At 39.5% G+C, this 21,524-nt stretch overlaps 2 protein-coding genes across 3 annotated transcripts; both read right to left on the bottom strand.

Annotated features, from left to right (window-relative positions):
• Positions 1-9,629: 9,629 nt before the first annotated feature.
• On the bottom strand, positions 9,630-13,925 carry LOC125227068 (C-type lectin domain family 4 member E-like). Its single transcript, XM_048131260.1, has 5 exons — positions 13,811-13,925; positions 13,136-13,276; positions 12,163-12,354; positions 10,415-10,675; positions 9,630-9,796 (listed from the first exon to the last, which is right to left on the bottom strand). The coding sequence occupies exons 1-5, from the start codon at positions 13,905-13,907 to the stop codon at positions 9,630-9,632; spliced, it is 858 nt and encodes a 285-aa protein (XP_047987217.1). The 5' UTR covers positions 13,908-13,925.
• Positions 13,926-17,691: 3,766 nt separating this feature from the next.
• On the bottom strand, positions 17,692-21,500 carry LOC125227365 (hemolymph lipopolysaccharide-binding protein-like). 2 transcript variants are annotated; one of them, XM_048131665.1, is made up of 6 exons: positions 21,348-21,500; positions 20,739-20,861; positions 20,178-20,318; positions 18,789-18,980; positions 18,462-18,713; positions 17,692-17,985 (listed from the first exon to the last, which is right to left on the bottom strand). In XM_048131665.1, the coding sequence occupies exons 1-6, from the start codon at positions 21,394-21,396 to the stop codon at positions 17,828-17,830; spliced, it is 915 nt and encodes a 304-aa protein (XP_047987622.1). In that variant the 5' UTR covers positions 21,397-21,500; the 3' UTR covers positions 17,692-17,827. The 2 variants fall into 2 exon arrangements, with proteins under 2 accessions (XP_047987622.1, XP_047987623.1); XM_048131666.1 differs by lacking the exon at positions 18,462-18,713.
• Between the last annotated feature and the right edge of the window lie 24 nt (positions 21,501-21,524).

The following is a 21,524-nucleotide window of genomic DNA, read 5'->3' as shown; positions in this document are numbered from 1 at the left end:
GTGCCAATAAAGAGTATTCTATCTATCTATCTATCTATCTATCTATCTATCTATCTATCTATCTATCTATCTATCTATCTATCTATCTATCTATCTATCTATCTATCTATCTATCTATCTATCTATCTATCTATGTGGTCGTTTAGTCGAAGCAGAAATCCAATCCTGGCAGAATGAAGCATTACAAATATAATAATGTAACTAAAGAACCTCCCACCACTTATTTACAGTCTGCCATATCGTCCCCTCGCCCCAAGCCTCTTAGCCCGGATAATTATACCCGGATTTCCGGACGACCGGATTAGACCCGGATAAGTATTTTGTGACTAATGTGAAGTGTATGTTATGATGGCGGACTGTTTATGGCTAGGGATTGTTTTTTTTAAGCGTGTTGTATTTGTCAAGTGGTTATTTAAATATAAGAGCCTATAATAATACTAGGTAGGCACTGCTAAAATACTGCTTCTATGCTCCAAAATTCGTATACGTTAAAGAAACGATAGAGTAATAATGGCACCTAATGTAGGTACCTATTTATATGGTATGGTTTTGATGTGATTTGTGGTACATTATTATAATGGGTTCTGTAGTTATGTTTAATATCTAGCACTATTGAGCTTGTTACAGTATTTATTTAAAAAAAATGTATTAACTAAGTACACGAGTTGAAATAGATATCATACACGAAAGAAAAAACGACAAGGCCCACTGATCAGATCACTTATCAGAGATAACATACAATAGAGAAACGTCGGGTAGGGTACCACGGCGGGCGGGTGGTCTAGTGGTGAAGACGTTAGCCGCGTAAGCTGAAGACCCGGGTTCGATTCCCGGCTCGGCCACCAGTGGGCCTTGTCGTTTTTTCTTTCGTGTATGACATCTATTTCAATTTATAATTTATATATAGTAGTGTAACTACGTGAAAAAATAATAAATCAAGAAATATTCAATAAAATAATTTGATTTGTTCCCTAGTTATAAGTGTGTGTACAACAAAGTAAAATATCTACAAAAGTGAATCATTGATTAAGTTACTACGCAATAAATTACAATAAGTATTGCAACAGTTATTATTAATACAAGTTTCAGACATTACGCTCACTTACCAATAAAACATCTCAAATCTGAACAAATTACCACAAGAAACGCATTAAGCTACCCTCTTGATCTTGTTACAGCCTAAGTAGCCAGATTATCATAAAACAACGATAAACGGCCATTTGTATAAATAAACCGACAAATAAAATATCAGTACATCCCCCTACTAATGTATCGCACAATGGTGCGACTCGCTGCCAAAATGGACAAAATGAATAGACGCGTATTACCGACGTGTGAAATGAGTCGGAACGCGCATTTAGTTTTGTTTATATGTTTGTGATGGGGAAGTTTAGCGTTTTGTGAGATTATGCGTAAAATTGAGACCCTTGAGAATAATGGACCGTAATGTTTAGGTTATAAAATTACTTGGTAAAATTTCCCTTCAGTTACAGTATGACATCAGAATCAGAAGTCATACTTGGATCATAATTTTGTAGGTCTTTAAGGAAGATTTACAAACACGAGTGAAATAAAAAAGGTCGCGAATTAGATATATTTGTCATTTAGTTTTAGTTCACTAGTGGCAGTTTCATTAAAAAAATAAACGAAGAATAAACACTGTGTATTAATAACAAATGATATCTCATATAACCAAATTCAGAATAATAAATATATGACTACGATGATAAGAAATTGCAAAACTATAATAAATATTTTAAAATGTTATTTTTGTTGTTTCAAATCAACATAAAACCCTTATAAAACTCGGACTCCTAAAGCTCCAATACCCAAACACAAACATTCACTTAACCAAATCTATTAATCAAATCATTTTTCCATCGCACCCCATCGCATTGTACAAACAAACAACGCAATTAAACTAAACCGAGCAGATGTTCAAACATCACCAATTCCTATCACTTCCATTAACGCCTGTTTTCAATTAGCCCATCTATTTTTACAATCAATTTTCTACAATTTACAATCGTAACTTACATTGGAGATATTGTAAAGAAAGCGATCGTAAATTGTTTAGAATTGACATTTAGATCATTATTTTTTCCGCCGCGTTTCACTCATGGACCATCGGGTTGTTAAAAGTATTGAAGTTATTGACTAATAGGTTTTTTTTAAGTCATAAAACGATGAAAATATAGTATGTCATTGTATACCCTTGTTGTACCTACCTACTGGTGTCTATGTTGTTGAACATTGAATTTCTAAAAAATGTGTCTATGTAATACCTACACAATTAATGTGTACCTTCTGCCTCCAACTAAGATTCCGTCACGTTGGCTAAGCATTATATAATAAAATGTAACGTCTCATTTTATCAAACATAAAAATCGGTTTGAATACAAACAAAACGGTTCATTTAAACTATTACACACATGACTTTTTCATTCAAGCCTCCCATCTAAAACACTAAAATTGTAAAGGAAAAGTCTGTCAAAAGATATTTCCCATAGAACGGTAACTTCAACAATCGGAGTCTTTTCAAAAACCTGCACCTTTAGAATCGTGCGAGTAAAGTGTTTCTGATGCATGCGGTGAGCTACAACATTATGGCACGGTTGTTAGCTCGGTTGTTGGGTGAATATGCGCCCAAATGCCAAAGGTTGTAGCTGAAATGAAGGAACGTGCTGGAATCGACAGACAAGATGATGAAGTGTCAAAGAATACCTACAAAGTAAAGTATAATGAGGACGCGCCATAAGCCCACGGTACTGTGTCATAATTATACTTGAAAATTTGTGCCACCGTGACCGAATGACCGAGTGGTTCACGCATCCGTGGCTAAACGGAGGACGCTGGTTCGAATCCAGCTTTGGACACCTTGGAGACCTTGGAATTTTTTTTATATGAAATTCTTGGATATTTTTAACACACGAAAGCCAAAATAGAGTTGTGCATGTACAAACCTAACAGTATCAATTTGGGATTTTGGTTAGGGAAGATTTACCAAGAAGATTGGAATTAATTATCCGGTATATATTTATTGTGATGTGCCTAATTAAGTTCTAACGAGCCTAAAAGGTATTATTGCTCATAACTTTATCCTCAATTTTACCTCTTGTTTGTCCATTATAGCTTAGCAGTACATTTTTTGATATATCAGCTAATTTACCAATTACACAAACTTTTAAAGATTTTAGGCACCATAATGAAATGGGCCAAAATCCGCCACATACCAGTAAATGTTAAAAAGTATGCTTTTATTGCAACCTACATACAGCAATGTGTGAACTTTCAAAACTTAGCACAACAACCTGATTTTTCAGCAGATCTTTTCGATGCTTATTTTCGCGAGATCCTTAAAGTGTCGGAAAACTCTTCCTGCAGACTCTTACGTCCCGGTCCGTCCCATATTCAGCATTCAACTTTTGGCCCATTTGCGATGTGTTTGAATATACAGAGATATCACCTTTGCAAACATTTTTCTACCATCCCCAAAACCGATTTAGCTCCTATCCCTTTGAATTTAGAGTAAAAAATTGTTAAAAAGTCCTAGACATGTCAGCAAAACTTATTTGGTTCCTTCATACATGGAAAAAGCTGGATTCTCGCAGGTATTAAATAAAGATACGGACAAAGTGCCAAAATATGTATCTACAACCTTAACACATAAGTAATAAAGTCGTGTATACATGTTTTTGGCACTTTGTGTGTATCTATATTTAAAACGTATTACACGCATTATACACGCAGCACGATTCATCCATCATTCATTCGCGTGAAAGACGTCTGTGACGATTATGACGTTCGCTTCAGGCCGGCTTTGCTGCCAGCGTCAACCTTATAACCATTACAATACACAGCGTTTTCGATTGTGTAAATGTGTTGCAAACTTTGCTGAGCTTTAGACGATTTTGTATGCAATTCTCAATCCAAGAAGACTTAAGTAGCTTAATTTTCGTAAGCGATTCTAACAGCTATGTTAAATGGAAATAGATGTTGTTATTGCGTGAGTTAGTAATAGAGATAGGTCATTTTGTGTATGTTGTAAACAAATAACGAAGCGGTGATAATACCTTCAGTTACTCGTCAGGATTGCATCTAAATCCTAGCTCTGTACTTCGTCCAGTCTCTCTGCCAAACGGACATATCACAAAAAACAGTTTTTCGAGAAATCGCGTATAGCTTTAAGGCCCACATGCACCAACCACTTAACTCAGGGTTAGTGGGCTGTCAACTGTCAAATTCCATACCAAAATGGTGGGTCAAGCCGAGGGTTAGCCCTACATTTTCGTTGGTGCAAGTGGCCCTAATTGGGTTAATGAAGTTATATTTGGGCTTGGTTTATTCCTCAAAATATGCAGCTTCAATCTAGTGTTACATGATGACCTTTCGTTAAGGGAATGTTTCTACTTAAACGGCCACACTTCAAAAATAATTATCATATTTTAGCGGGATATTTGTGAGTGTGCGCGGGAAAACGTCCCACTTTGTAGATTGCTATAAAGCCGCTTTGTCCGGTTATTCATATAAAGATATGTACACGTAAATCTCGCCGTAATGGTAACCGACAAAGTGGAACGTTTTACTAAACACACTCACATTTGGATTTGTGGCTGTATTGCTGGAAATAACTAATATCCATATGCATCTTCCAGAGACTTTAATGGAGACTTTTTTCCGAATTAGGGCCATTTTTTCAAAGTTGTCAACACCACTTTTTTTTTAATTTGGATTTTTTATATGATTTCCACTCAGAATCGCGCTTTCAATCCTGATGGGAGAAAAAAAGTGTACCAAGGTTTTTTTCTCATTCCGTTACCATTTTTTCATACATTTTGTATGGCGGTAACGGAATGGAAGGTCTGAATAAATGTATGGAAATCTTGGGACATTTTTTTTTCTCCTATCAGGATCGAAAGACCTCGCGATTCTGAGTAATAATCGCGTAAAAAATACCCATGTTACAAAAAAAGTGGGGTGGACAACTTTGAAAAAAAATACCCCATTAAGGTCATGACTCGTACCACAAGTCATTTGAGTGACTCTGTACCAGAATCTGTAAAAAGGCAAAAATAAAAAATTTTGAGATGTGGCCGTTTAACAGACACATTTATACCGATTCAGATAAGGTTCACAGTGCTATGGTTTTCCACGTATGTTTGAGGGTATTGTTAAGTGGAGATGTTTTGGACAGCGATAGCACGATTGCGAGAATGTTCGACACACGTGATTGTACGTCGAGTTAGTGATTTTTTTTTTTTTTTTTTTTTTAATTTATTATTCACAACAACATGTACACTTTTACAAATTTTATATATCTCGCCAAACTATGACGTTTGATGGCGAGTTAGCGCTCATTTTTATGCTTATAACTTAACCTATTTACTTAATTCTAACAACTTGTTAATAGTTTTACTTAATTTAAACAAACATTTAAGCATGCTCAAAACGTACTTATTGCAGGATTCATCTATCTAACTTACAGACTATGACTTAACACTGAGGAAAAAACTTTTTAATCTAGATTTGATTACCCCTTTGCTCACTTTTGGAGTTTGCCTTAGCATATTGATTTTATTAAACACTCTGGGTACTATATATTTCGCAGTTCTTTTGCCATAATAATTTCTCGTTTTTCGTTGTATGAATTTTTGCTCTCTTACACTTCTTGATTAAAACTAGTTCTCAATCGATAATAATAGTTATTTGTTATACAAGGGGGCAAAGTTGTATTTTAACGCCGAGTGTGGAATTGAAAAACGAGCAAGTGAAAGGATTCTATAGTTGAACCACGAGCGAAGCGAGTGGTTCGAGAATAGAATCCTGAACTTGGCGAGTTTTTCAACACGCGAGAAGTAAAATTCATTTGCACCCGTGTGTAACACAAAACTTTTCCCGTCACTAAAACGCGTTTATCACTGCTTCCAGTAATTCCACAGGTGGTAAATCATCTTTATCACTAAATACATCCACTTTTATCTGTTTTAAAGCAGAAAATTTGACTATATTCATGGTCAAATTACTTTATCCACTAGTGGATAAAATACGTTTTTACCCGCTGGTATTAAAGGACAAAACACGTGTTTCTGAGCTAGTGAGGGGAAAAATTATAAACTGATTGGTCTTTTGTCAGTAACAGTGATTTGTGAACTATTATTTTGTTACGTAGTGCAATTAAGACGTGTTTTCAATTACCTCATATTTTATTATTTCAATTTATTTAATAAAATCTCAAAATATTTAATTAAATAATTTGTATTGTTATAGATCAAGCAAACGTATCTACGTAGCGTGTCAAATGAACTCAGTAAAATCCACTGAGTTGTCGGTCTTCAATCCCAGCTTGCAGCTTTCGGGCGTCAATTTTTGTAAGTTGAAGTTAACAAAAACATTAAAAATGCCTCGTTACGTGATATTTAATTGCGACAACACAAAAATTATGAACACTCAAGGGCCTGAGACATGTTTAAAATCACAGGCAAGTAACAACTTCAGTACAAAATCTGACACGATCGTCGCTCGCCCCTATACAAATATATGATTTGTAGGAGGTAGGGCAGGGCATAGCGAATGATATTCCGCTTTGTGTGGTAGGGCACAGCACAGCGGATATCATCTCGCTCGAATCTAGAGCAGAGCCCAACTGGGGTAGTACCTCCGCCTTATAGAAGACCGCAGCCAAATAGCATATACTCATGGTGTTGTGTTCCTGCCGGTGAGTAAGGCTGGCAGTAGGCCTAGCACATGATGGCCGCGGGAGTATGTCGCCGCGAGATAGATGACACGTCTTTGTCTAATTGTATTAATGACATAAGGACAGGTAGTCTATCTCGCGGCGACATACTCCCGCGGCCATCATGTGCTAGGCCTGCAGAGCTCAACGAGAGTGCGGTGTGCTGATGACGGAAGGACCTAAGGAACTAATTTGTTCCGTCTATTGTCCTTTGGGTCGTCGGTGTTGGAACTTACGTAAGCTTATAAGTTTATTAATTAATGAAAAACATGTCAGTTTGGTTCAGTTCGTTTGCCTGTGCGGTCGGCCGGCCGCACAAATATACATTGGAAGACTATCTAGTATTTTACAATATTTAGTTTATTTACTGTGTCCACACTGTCCACGGATATTTCCAAGTGTCGGCAACCCGAACCCTCCTTGGAACTTGTACACTCCTTTTTGTACAAGTTTCTAATGGGTTGGCAACGTGCATGTGACACTTCTTGAGTTGCAGGCGTCCATAGGACGGTGACCGCTTCCATCAGGCGGACCGTATGCTTGTTTGCCACCGACGTAGTATATAAAAAAAGAACTTGCTTCTTCTATCTAAATCACAGATCTAAATATAGTTCTGTCCAAGTTAAAGTTTGAACAAAGACTGTCACGAGCCAAGCTATTTCTAAAACAGAGCCTCACGTGTCTCGGGTTAAGCCCCGCTCATTCCAGTTGTTCCAGAGGTTTCTTTAATTAAGCGGTTAAAGGTTAACGGTTAGTCAGAGCAAGGATCATTTATATATTACTAGCTTTGCCCGCGCCTTCGCTCGCGTTAGAAAGAGATAAAAAGTTGCATATGTCACTCTCCGTCCCTTCAACTATCTCCACTTAAAAGTCAAGACTATTCGTCGTTTTGCCGTGAAGGACGGACAAACAAACAGACACACACACTTTCCCATTTATAATATTAAGTATGGATTTACAGTCTCCATACTAAGAATCGTACCTCTTTTTTTTTAGCGCCACCTATTAAATACTATCATAACTACACTGATGAGGAATACATTTTTTTTTTTTCAAAATGTGTATTGACGTGATATCATGATATTAAAATAATGAAACATGTCATTTGTACACAAACACGCAAAACTATTTGGGGAAAATATGATTTTGGCCACTTCCGGGCTGCGAAACAGCGCCATCTAGTTTTAAGCCTAAAAGACTCATACATTTCAGGGGTACGCTTTTTTGTATGAGCTTAGTCTGTCCCGTATTTTAATATATGGTCCTTGGTCAGAGTATTGGTGTAGGTGGTATATATTTATAGACAACGAGCGAGCGATTTCAATCTTCTTAGCTAGCGTTTTCCAGGCCTAGTGCTAGGGTGCGCTTTCCTGCTCAGTCTTCTCCACTTTGCGCGGTCTTCGGCATCCTGAGGTGTGAGATTGTTCTCATGTCCGCTGTCACGACGTCCAGCCAGCGCTTCTTAGGCCATATAAATAACATACATACATACATACATACAATCACGCCTGTGTCCCATGAAACTACTCAGGTTTCAGTGCCACTCTTGGCAAATAAGGGGTTGAAAGAAAACGAAACTGTGACATTGCAGTGACAGGTTGCCAGCCTCTCGCCTACGCCACAATTTAACCCATATCCCACACCCACAGTCGCCTTCTACGACACCCACGGAAAGAAAACACAATAAACATTGTACTTAACACAGCAAAAGGGAGTGTACAAGTTTCTAATGGGGTGGCAACGCGCATGTGACACTGTTTGAGTTGCAGGCGTCCATAGGTTACGGTGACCGCTTTACATCAGGCGGACCGTATACTTGTTTGCCACCGACGTTGTATAAAAAAAAAAAACACTACCAGTTATTATTTTTAAATAATTATTTTTGTTTTAAAATTTACCGTTTGCATCCTATCTCATAAAAAAAAAATACTTTGCACGGATTTACGTTTCTCGTTTTAATATTTAAGGAATCAATAACATTTTACAATATTTTATCTCAAAAACTGCTTCATTTAATTATGTTTTGATACGGTTGTACTGACTTGAAAGTAACACTCTAAATTGACCTTGAAAATTAGCTTTACTTATCAAAGTTATCATGAAAAGTGACTTCGCGCGCCCTCTCTTAACAGCTCTACGAATCTCGCCACGGCAGTATAAAGTCAGTCCGTGAACATAGATGGCGCTAGCAGTGTATTTCCTACACGAGTTTTAGGGAACGAGAGAAGGCCTAACAGCTTCTTGCTTCGCTAAGCGATGGCGTAGCAATCACGTTTTCATGCAACCTTGCAATAACTACGAATCGAATACTACGCAACTTTTATTATGGTAACAAATACACAAAATTACATTGTAACAGTCTTGCCATGTCGGGGTTGGTCCTTAGTAAATAGAAGTTAAGCCCAGTATAACCTAGGTATAAAATAGCCTGACTTAGGTAAATATATAAGCAAAAATCGAAAAAAATACACCTTCAAACCTCTCTCTTTCCCCCGGCTTTAGGGATACGGCCGGGGACTTTGGATATGTTAAGGTCCTAACTAGCCCAAACAAAGTTACGACGACAAAATTTCCGATGGATTGATGTAACAATGGATGCATGAATGGTGGAATAGGCAGACGCTGGCAAAGCGTTCAAAAGCCCAACAGAAGATTGTTTATGTGGTGGCTCTCTCGTAGATGAACACAACAGTAGTCTTAAATATATTCGAAGACGTTGATGTCTCATTTTATTTTCTTTTGTGTCCCAAAACATGTACCTATGTTTGTGGTTGAATAAAGAATTCATCTTGAGCAGTCCGCCGCGAAGGATGAAAGAATGGATTGATGGCTGGATGGATGGATAGATGGATCTATATCCGGAGGCTGACAAAGCATTGAAAGCGTTAAAAGTAGATTATTTATATGCTCTCTCTCTCTCGCAGATGAACACAGCAGAAGTATTGCACTCGAAGTCGTTGAGCAGTCCGTCGCGAACGATCGAGCCGCAGAACTCGATCCCGAACGCGTTGTTCGGCTCGTTCGCACTCCATGTTGAGAAACCAGCTGCTGCTAGAGTCTCTCCTGTGGCATACAAATAAAAAAAACGATTACACTTGTGTGACAACTCTAAAACATAAGTGTAGCCAAGATTTTTTTAAATCAGAAGTGGAGGTAATCCTCATTGGATACTGCCGGTATTCGATAGCATGCCCGACTCGGCTGCGTGGGAGATTTTTCGCCTAGCTGCCTACGGCGCTCTAACCTGTGAAGTTTTTTGTAACCAGAAACTTGAAGCTGTCGGTATACGCGTCTTTAATATTTTGTCACAAAGTCACAGGGATGTATGGATTAATTTACTTACTGATTTCAGATAAACAGAGAAAAGCAGTACAAGCAATGTTAATTTAGCGTGCTGTGAGCCTGTGACGTACATGAAGTAAAGTAAGGTTCACAGATCAAATGCACTGAATACACGGCTACCTTACATACAGTAAGTCCTGACACCGTACACACGAGACATCCCCTTCACACTGTAAGACTGGCTGAATTCAGAAATGTGTGTCAATAAGGGATGCCGCACCCATTGCATTGTAGGCTTATCTACAAATTCTGATATACGGGATGCCGACAAAGACACTAGAGACTCTTCAATGTTTAAGAAAATCGAACAACACATCGATGTCCCAAATGAATTCTCACCGAAAATCGTCAACCATTCTCCATTCCTCGCATGCTCATTCCAGTCCCAAAAGCCAATCATGGCAACATGAGGGTACTTCACCCTCAACGTGTTCTGAGGGTACTTCGCGAACAGTTCCTTCAAGACCTGGGACTCCTCAGGGCTGTTGATGATGGCGAGGTGGGCTCCTTCGGAGAAGCAGGCGCCAGCGGCCTGGTGCCAGGTCCGGGGGAGCTGGTGGAACTTGTAGCAACTGCCAGTCCGGGGCTCTAAGTGATATTCTGTGATGGAATTTTGGTGTTTAATTATAGGGTCATTTTATATCAAAAACCGCCTTCAAAAATAAGCGCGTTACAAAACACGGAGAAACTAAAAAGCCAAAAATAATAAACCTTTCAATTCAGATTTCTTATCGTATTGCAATAAGCTAAACATCCAAATTATAAACAAATCAATTATTTTTGTAGTCGGTACCAGACCTGTTCGTCGCCTTGCTATTGCCTGTTTGCCCCACCCAACCATACACAGGCTGGTACCGACTCCAAAAATAATTGATTTGTTTATAATTTGGATGTTTAGCTTATTGCAATACGATAAGAAATCTGAATTGAAAGGTTTATTATTTTTGGCTTTTTAGTTTCTCCGTGTTTTGTAACGCGCTTATTTTTGAAGGCGGTTTTATTTTTTGTTAAAAAGTTTATTTATTTGTTGATTTTTAGTGGTTCCTAGTGATATTATATGTATCAGTCCGAATACATGTACAGTAGTGAAAGAACTATCCTTTAACTCCTAACCATTGAGGAGTTGACCTTCCATCATCAGCTCAGCGACATAAAATTATTACCATCAGACGTAAATACTGGTGTACCTTTGAAAAATAGACTAAAAACATTACATGTGCCTATAACATTTGAAGAGTTCCCTCGATTTCTCCAGGATCCCATCATCAGACCCTGACTTGGTGCCAATGGGACCATCTCGGGGTTATACCGGTTCGATCAAAAAAAAAATTTGAAAATCGGTCCACGATTCTCGGAGATATCGAATAACATACATACAAAAAAAAAAAAAAAAAACATTCAGTCGAATTGAGAACCTCCTCCTTTTTTGAAGTCGGTTAAAAATACTAAAGGCTTCCAACTCACTAGCTCAATAAAATAAATTTGTATAGAAAAAATCATTGCTCGAACTGGGAAAACCGGGGAGAAAACATTCAGGAGCGTCTTTATAGAGAAATAAGACCACCTGTTGCGTCTTAAACTACTTCCAAAAGAGAGGTAGGGATGAGCATTGTGAATGTTGTCTCGCTTAAATAGTGTGATGGCACAACTAATTACTTCCACCTTACTCTACAGTCAAGTCCAGTGCCAAGTAAATAAATAAATATTATAGGACATTCTTATACAGATTGACCGAGTCCCACGGTAAGCTCATGAACGCTTGTGTTACAGGTACTCAGAAAACGATATATATAAAATACAAATACTTATTTACATACTTAGAAAATATCCATGACTAAGGAACAAATATCTGTGCTCATCACACAAATAAATGCCCCTACCGGGATTCGAACCCGGGACCGCGGCGTAGCAGGCAAGTAACACTAGGTAGACCTATAAGCAAAGTCGGTCGTTGCCGTGTATGTCAGAGTAGGTACGTACCGGCAAGAACACAACAATATGTGCCCCGCTGGATAGTAAAGTTACCAAAGGGCCTAGACAGACGCCAAAATTTTGAAGTTAATTTGTGTAAATCAGTAAAAACCTACCATCGTCTGTAGTGCCGCATTTGTTGACCGTCATCTTCGAGCTCTTCTTAGCACAGAAGAAAGGGCAAACGTCAGCACAGTTGGCATCAGCTACTTCGCTCTCACCGTTCATGGTGAGACAGTCTTCGTTGTTGTTCGCATTGTTGGGCTCATTGTCGGCCCAGCGGAGGGAGAGGTTGCTCAATGGTATACCTGAAATCAAAATATGTCTTATGACTCTTATTATGAACTGGCTTAATGTAGACATGCAAATGTAATATAGGCTTTAGGTTAACATTCGTCGGAAAGATCTACTTGCGTTCAGCCAACCTAGCCGAATGACAATCATTGACGCTAAACGCCGATCGATTCGCCACTACGGAAGACCGATAGAGAAAATAGATAGCTACGAAAACAATATTGTCGTAAGCCTTTGTACATTTGGCTAATATATTTTCGCTTCAGGCATGTTTGCGGGAGTGCGAATGGCTTCCATGCCATTATTCGGAAGCGTGTCGCCTCCGTCATGCAGCGAGTGCGTGGGAGTAACAACGGCATTCTGAGTGTAATTGCTGGCAGTCTGGAGTCTCCGATAGCTAGACACTGGAGCAGTCTACATGTGTATGTTTAATAATGAAATATTTATTTTGTGTCTGTGTCATTATTATTATTATATTTGTCTCTGTGATTGTTACTTTTAAATGTGTATGTGATTTTAATGTTTACCAAATGGGTCTTTTGTTACCTGACGGAATAAATAAATTAAATTAAATTAATTCCCAGAGCAGAAAGAGCGAAACTCTTCCGTTTTCACTATGTCTGAAATTCAAGTTCATTACTCTTACGTCGATTGACTATTAATATAATAATATTTTTGGTGCAGGTTGAATCCGTTACACTGTCATCATATTGGTCAAGTTACAAGTCGAGGCAAACAAATCGACTTTAAGAACAAAAGGCACCACCACAACTGATGCCATATTAGTAAACTTACCGTCTATAGTCATAAAGTGACCTTTGGCAACAACAGCTTGTATTCCGGTGAAAATTTTCTTCATTATCAGCTCCTTTGAGGACATCATATCAATCATCGCTTTGGTCAAAGCACTATTTGACGGTGAAGCTAGAACGCCGCCTGAAGAAGAGTTTGCTGTACTTGAGCTGGTTATCTAGTTATTTTCGTTATAACAGTAGAATGGCATGATAATCAAAGCAAATAACCACGATAATTTTATCAGATCTATGTATTTTCTAAATTTAAGAAATCAGGATTTTCAAATTAGGAACTTCATCAAAATTAAATGATGGCGAATTGGCGATGATGCATCTCAATGCATCCATTGACATGAAAATAAATTAAGATTTTGAATCAACGTCAAACGGTTATTGAAAGTAATCAAATAAAACTAGGTAAATTGCGAGTTAATAATTTCACCGCCTCCTTCTTCCCGTGGGTGTCAAGTTGACTATGAGATGCGAGTATGGGCTGGGTTAAGTTGTGGCGTAGGGGCTGGCAACCTGTCACTGCAATGTGACAATTTCGTTTTCATTCAACCCCTTATTTGCCATGAGTGACACTGAAACTTCAGTAGTTTCAAGCGCTTTGCCTACCTTTTTATGGGGTACAGGCGTGATTGTATATACCTACTAGTATGTATGTCTCATATACCTTCAAGATGACACCGTAAGCGAGCTTCCTGCCAATCAGCTGGCACGATGTGCAGGCGCAGCCAGATGTCGGCTTCTGGCACGTATTCGTAGCCCATGATAGTGTTGCCGGACGCATTGCCTGCTAATGCTTAACATCATAATGAACACATTCACTGCCAGACAAATGACGCACTACATTATCTACAATCGCCCGCTTGCACATCTCGGACACTGGCGATCAAATATATGAAAGAGGCGCGTTCCTAGCACACATTCTAAGCTCGTGTAGGTGAAAGCGTACCATGCTTGTATGAGTGAGATATGACAGGTTGACTATTCGCGTTTTTGACAGCCAGTAACTGTGAGGTAACCGAGAGGGGGTGGGCGGCGGGGAGCGGGAGTGGTCATACTGAACGATAGTACTCTTTATTATACTGTGCCGCTTGTATGGCTACAATCCGCCCAGGGGGCGATTTTTGAATCTCGCATACGAGATTTTGTCACTAAAATACCGGTTGAAAACGGTGACTTGCTTATTATTTTCAGTGTCAATTTTCTGAATTCGAACGCGTGAGACTCAAAAATTGGCCCGCAGATGGCGGTTGTTCGATCCCGAGCAAAGTTCACGTGTGACTACCAGGTGCCGTAGCCGAATGGCATTTCTGCGCCGCTAAACGAAAACGAAACGCCGCGAAAGGTAGTCCGGCTCTGTCGCACCAATCCGCAAGAGCGATAGAGATAGATATCTACAAGCGTTTCGTTTCGTGAGCGTTTGTGCCATTTGGCTACGTACCCAGGCGGGTTCTTGATTGCGAAAGTGTTTAGAAACAATAACAATCGAAAGTAGCCACTTAGTGCGTTTTCATTATCCGATCCGATATCGGATGTCGGAAGAATTTCAGAGGCGACAATCAAAGAAGGAGGCTTAAATGTATGGTCCTACATCCGATATCTATTTTTATTTTATTTGTTTATTTTATCTTTATTGGGAAACAAACAGCTTACAATTTTACATAATATAGGTTACATGACTAATACATGAGCCAAAAAAGTTTCCACTAATGGAATAAAGCAGAATTGCTCAAAGGGTACTTAATTTTAATTATTACTATTAATAAGTATATTAACAATTAGTGCGATGAAAAGAATGAAGAGACACATATCGGATCGGATAATGTGAAAACGAACTTACGATTTGGGAATTTCGTTAAAACTCAAACTTAAACTATTCGTAATGTAAGAGGTACTGTGAAACGATGTAATACGATACCTGGGTCATTTTTTTAGATTTGGATTTTTTTTATGTGTTTTCCACTCAGAATCGTGAGCTCTTTCAATCCTAATAAGAGAAAAAAAGTGTCCCAAGGTTTTTTCCCATTCCGTTACCACTTTTTCATCCATGTTGTATGGCGGTAACGGAATGGAAGGTTCGAAAAAATGTATGGAAATCTTGGGACATTTTTTTTCTCCCATCAGGATCGAAAGAGCTCTCGATTCTGAGTGTGAATCGCGTAAAAAATACCCATGTTACAAAAAAGTGGGGTGTACGACTTTAAAAAAAAATGGCCCACGTAGGTAATTGGCAACTCATGTTGATTTCAGACACAGTAAATATCGCCACTTCTTCCCCTTTAGCACAACTTGCCTTGTCGCGCGAGAGTCCATATGTACGTCAAGCGCGACTTCAAGTATGGACTCGCGCTCGACAAGGCAAATTGTGCTAAAGAGAGGCTTGTGTAGGTACTTATTTCAAATTTTTCGCACGTATCGCAATGTTCTAATATTATGTACATTAGGTATACTTACTTGTCAAAATAGTTAAACACACAGTCAAAATTAGATGCAGACCAATCATTTTTCATAAGTAATATATGTAAGACTAAAATATATTTTTTCTACTCCCGTACTGTTATTCTTGAGTTACAAGGTCGTGCAGAGAACTTTAAAACCCTACATAGAAGATGACAGGACAAGTCTATCTAGTCTATACCCTGAAAACATTTAGTAGCAGTAGCACGATATAGCTGTTAAAGTTCAGTAAACACATTGCTACCAACTTAACAAACCAATCACTTCATCGTAGAAAATGAAAATGTTGCCAACCTTAGAATGTCAGATAAAGCCTGGCATTCGCAGAGTCGAGTCTCGTTCGTTTTTTGCTGCGTTCATTGGCGACGCATCGAATCGCATTCAAATGTATGAGAACTCGATTCAACTCGGCTCGATTCGTCTTAGTGGCCATGCTTCAGAGAACCATACCATAGACAGTTTTATTTTCATGTTTGCACTCAAACTGCATATTCAAAATGGTAGGCGGTCCACTAGATAACTAAGATGACTGAAAGTAGGTATTTGTTGATTTATAATTTTCTTTCAAAATAAGTGCTTGGTCGTAGAAACAGCTATATCGTGCTACTTCTACTAAATGTTTTCAGGGTATAGACTAGATAGACTTGTCCTGACATCTTTTATGTAGGGTTTTTAAGTTCTATGCACGACCTTGTAACTCACGAATAACAGTACGGGAGTAGAAAAAATACTATAAACACCACAAGAAATTCCTCGAATTTTGTCAACAAAACGTTCAATTGCGCTCTGTTTGTTCACATAGTTAATGTATACAATATTAGGTTTACGAATACATAATTATACACGGTGTAACTTGAGAAAACCCGATAATTTCAACAGCGTATTCCTCATTATATTAGAAGAGTAGAATGTCATATCGTTTCGTGGAACTTCATTCCTTTCTGTTTTGTTGTTAATATGTGTATTTTGGCTTGCCTGTACGTGTTCTCGAATAATTTTTTATTTTATTCTGTTCTATTCTACTCTATATAAACTTTTCTGGATTTCGCCTACTTTCAAAGTTATAAGCAATAAAAAAAATAACAATTACTTATTATTTCTCAAAATAAAACGGTGTTTTGATGGCGATGATACCTAACTATTCTAGTTGATAGATATCAAAAAGTAACTAGTGACACATTGCAAAAATGTATTGTTTTGTGACAGTTTTAACCCCCGACGCAAAAAAGACGGGGTGTTAAGTTTGACGTGTCTGTCTGTCTGTCTGTCCGTCTGTCTGTCTGTCTGTTTGTCTGTCTGTGTGTGTGTCTGTCTGTGGTATCGTAGCTCCCGAACGGATGAACTGATTTGAATTTAGTTATTTCGTGTTTGTGTTTCATGATAATCGGTCTACTATGTCGCAGTCGGGGGTTTTTTCAATATTTTAATTTTGTGTAAGCTTAATACGAACCACACTTACTTTTGTGAAACTACATGCTAAAAACTAAAAAAAAGTGCAAGCACCTACTGCTTGCCCTTAAAGTTGGTCAAAGACGCCTAGTCTTATAAAGATGACATATAAAAGAGAAATTTCGACGGCTTCCGCTGTGACGAGGTGATGGCCTAGGGGTTCATGGCGTTAGCCCGGATTGCTAAAGACACCGGTTCGAATCCGGCCTTCGCCACTGGTGGTGATTGTCATTTTTTTAATATATGACATCTTATTTCGATTTAAAAAAAAAAAAAAAATTTTTTGGCTTTCGGTTTAGTCATGTTACACCGTGTATGTATTTTATCACCTACATGACGGATTGATAACACGTACCTATACAGGAAGGACTGATAAAATATATCAGGCCCCGTAGCCGAATGGCATTTCTCCGACGCCAAACGAAAGCGATACGCCGCTGGCTCTGTCGCGCCAATACGCAAGCGCGATAGAGATAGATATCTACTAGCGCTTCGTTTCGTGAGCGTTTCGTGAGCGATTGTGCCATTCGGCTAGCCACCCTGGATACCTAGCCATCGTCACAATCGCTTACGCTTGCGCAGCGTCAATAGGTACATACTTGGGCTACGGCTAGGCCGACAGTAGGTAGGTAAAGAAAGAAAGAAAGGAAGAATAAATTTATTCAGAAAACGCTTAAATTTAGGAATTACCTACATAGACATTACGACTAATTTGTTGTTAAGCATCACCGAAGGGGTCTCCACTCAGCTTAATGTCAAGACACTTAAGGACGTAGGTTTATTTAGGTGTCACCTCGCATATAAACAGGGCAAATCTATCACACGGACAATTGTTGAGGTAGCCATCGCGGTCAATCGCACCGCAAAACTCCTTCTCGACATTGTTCGGCTCATTATGACGCCAGCCTTCGTATCCGGCCTCGGACAATGTCTGACCTGTGATAAAAAATGCCTTATTCTTAAAAAAATCGTTAAAATAAAGGGAAGGCAAAGATTGTGGTAGTTTAAAATGAGCCATAATACTCCTTAAAAATGATTTTTGTTTCTACCCTCATTACTGAAGGTCGTGATCGTGACCATGTCTGTACGTTACCCGCTACCGTTCTAAAGGATCTCTGAAGCGGAGCCCAACGCATGAGACCTTGATAGTGCTGTCATTTGCCATTTAAAACTTAAATTCGGTCTTAAAACTCAACTTTATACATTTCTACTATTCCTTTCCCCAAAATCTCATTTATGTTGATGTCTTTCAAACCCATTAAAGCTCGCGTTCATATTCCATTCATATATATTGTATGGTGAAGTGAAGTTATAGTTTTGGCAAGTCATGGAAAGAAGCTGATCTAAACCAACTTATAGATTTTATGTAAACTGGCAAAAGAAAAAAAGATATGTAAAGAAGGGAAGCTTACCAAAAATTGTCAACCACTCGCCATGTTCATTCCAATCCCAGATTCCCACGTTCGCTTCCAACACGTTGCCCCCTTTTATACTAGTTATAGGGTGCTCCCCAAAAATATCCTTCAGCGCTTGCGCTTCCTTGTTGCTATTAATGACCGCCAAGTGCCCCCCCTCGGCTTGGCACGCCATGGCGGCTCGGTGCCAGGTCCTTGGTACCAGGTGGAACTTATAGCAGCTACCAGTGCGGGGCTCAAGTTTGTAACCTGTGACGTTTTTTATTATATGTATGGCCATAACAGACGAAACTCGTATCTAATTACTCATCGGAAGATACTGACCATCAGCTGTAGTTCCACACTTGTTGACAATCATCCTAGTACTCTCCTTGCGGCAGAAGTACGGACGAGGGGTACTGCAGCTGACGTCTATCGCCTCGCCTGCACCGTCCAACACCACGCAGTCCTCCTCGTTCTTCATATTGTTGGGCTCCCCTTCACGCCATCGAGCGGAGAGGTTGCCCATCGGAATCCCTATAAATATATGTCATCATCCTCCTTACGTTATCGCGGCATTTGCCACGGCTCATGGTAGCCGCTTTGACAACTAATCCCAAGATTTGGCGTAGGCAACTAGTTTTTACGAAAGCGACTGCCATCTGACCTTCCAACCCGAAGGGTAAACTAGACCTTATTGGAATTTAGTCCGGTTTCCTCACGATGTTTTCCTTCACCGAAAAGCGACTGGCAAATATCAAATGACATTACGCACATAAATTCCGAAAAACTCATTGGTGCGAGCCGGGGTTCGAACCCGCGACCTCCGGGACGAAAGTTGTACCTACGTACTTACCGCTAGGCTACCAGTGCTATCCCTATAAATATATGTAACAACGACATAATTGTTAAGTTACCGTTTTTGTAACCGTAAAAGTAAAGAGTCATCTTTACACAAAAGCAGAAATGGTGTAAATGTTAGACTTAACGAAAACTACGTACTGTGGCATGAGCACAAAAGCTATACACCTGTATAAGACGATAACAAGAAAAATCTGAAACTATACTCATCTAAAAAATAAAAAACCTAACCACCCTCTAGGCCCTGGCTCCTCAGCAGGGTGCCCATCCCGCAGGCAGCATTCCCGCGCTGTATTGCAATAGCAATTCTTTGCGCGAGAAAGCTGCCGGCACGTGGGTCACCTGCTGCCTCCCTTAACAGTTTCCCCAACTCCCTAAGAAGCCCACGCGCTTACTTACGCTACGGCTACTCCAAGACGGAGACCTTCAAAGTTCCGGCGTTGAGCTCTCAAAGGAGCTGCTCCTTTTCTAATGAAGAGGCCATGAGTGAGTTCAGGGTGGCAACAGATGCTAGGGTAACAAGGTGGTAACAAAGATGATAAAGGCAAACTTATATTACTAAGACACGTTACTGTAGCATTAACTGTTCTGCAGCTTTACGGCTCAGCCACGACATTGGTCTAAGCGCGATAGCGGGGAGCGGCGGCCATACATTGGAGCGAGACACAGCGATGGGACTTTTCATTCGCACGTATGGCTGCCGCTCACCGCTGTCGCGCATAGACCAATGTCGTGGCTGGGTCGTTATTGTACTTATGAGACGCAATGCAGTCGGCAGCAGTTCTGCAGTACAACAATTTTGCATATTCTTCCTTTTCAATGTATTTTTAGGAATTTCAGGTCTTAACTTCATCAGACAGCCGTCGTAATTACCTTCCATGCTCATGAACTCTCCCTTGGAAAGTAAGGCATGTACTCCTATGTAAGCGTGGCGCATGGTCATCTTGTTGGCGGCCAACATTGCTACCAACGCTTTGGTCATCGCGCTGGTTGTCGGAGAAGCCAGGGCGCCACCTGCGGTGACAACATATACCAGATTATCGGCGGTACTGTGTGAGCCGATTGCAGGGGGTCTACTTTTCTCTGCAGCTGACTGTACAAACGCTCACCAAACGCTCACGATAATATTTTTTTCATAGCTATCTATCTCTATCGCTCTTGCTTATTGGCGCGACAGAGCCAGACTTACATTTCTGGGGCGTTTCGGTGGCGTTTCGCGAAAAGCCATTCAGCTACGGGGCCAGGTGTCCGATAATGTTCAAGTACATATTTAGTAGTAGGGTGCATTAGGGTAATTCCGAAAGGGGAATCTTGATTATGATGGAAATAATGGTGATTTTTATGCGGCTTTCGTTATTAGACGACTTTCGTAATTACCCTAATGCCCCTTAGATGAATTTCAAATATTTTAATTATGTAAAAGCAATTATATACCTTCGAGATGGCAGCGCAGTCGTGCGTCAGGCCAGATCGCGGGTTCGATGTGCAAGCGCAGCCACGCGTCCTCTTCTGGCATATATTCGTAGCCCATTCTAACAGGACCGCCTGTCGCTTTGCCTAAAGCATAGGTATTGAAATTTTGGAAGTAAAACTCGTGTGATAAACAGGACAACAACAATACTCTTATGGTGGTATGTATATTGCCACCACCATGGCACTAGTTTTCAATGGGTAGGTATACATAAGAAGGTTGATAGATTGAATCAAAACCATCTCTGTAGGCCTAGCACATGATTGCCGCGAGAGTATGTCGCCGCGAGATAGATGACACGTCTTCTTCTAACTGTATTAATTACATAAGGACGGGTAGTCTATATCGCGGCGACATACTATCATGTGCAATCATGTGCTAACCCTGCAGAGTAGTAGGTAATACAACCATAGATTAAATATAAGAAGATCAATCATGCCATCCCATACATTAAAATGCGACCGCCTAAGAACGCGTATACACTACACCACGCATAGATGGCGCCACAAAAAATGTCGTGTAGCTTTCGATTATTCAAAAATAACACTTACCGATTTATATTATAAACTTACCTTGCAACAAAATCACACTAGTTAATATAAAACAATACGTTTTACACATGTTTTACAAAATTGAGATACCTATAACTTAATTAATAATCCGACAGTTATTTTGTTTATGGAATATTTTATATAATAAACGTTCTCATAACGACATTACTGACAATATCAGTATCACTGAATGGTTTA

This window comes from Leguminivora glycinivorella, chromosome 6 (assembly GCF_023078275.1).
Source record: "Leguminivora glycinivorella isolate SPB_JAAS2020 chromosome 6, LegGlyc_1.1, whole genome shotgun sequence".
NCBI lineage: Eukaryota > Metazoa > Arthropoda > Insecta > Lepidoptera > Tortricidae > Leguminivora > Leguminivora glycinivorella.
Note: the sequence above shows the minus strand (reverse complement) of the source record. Positions and strands in the feature narration are given on the sequence as shown.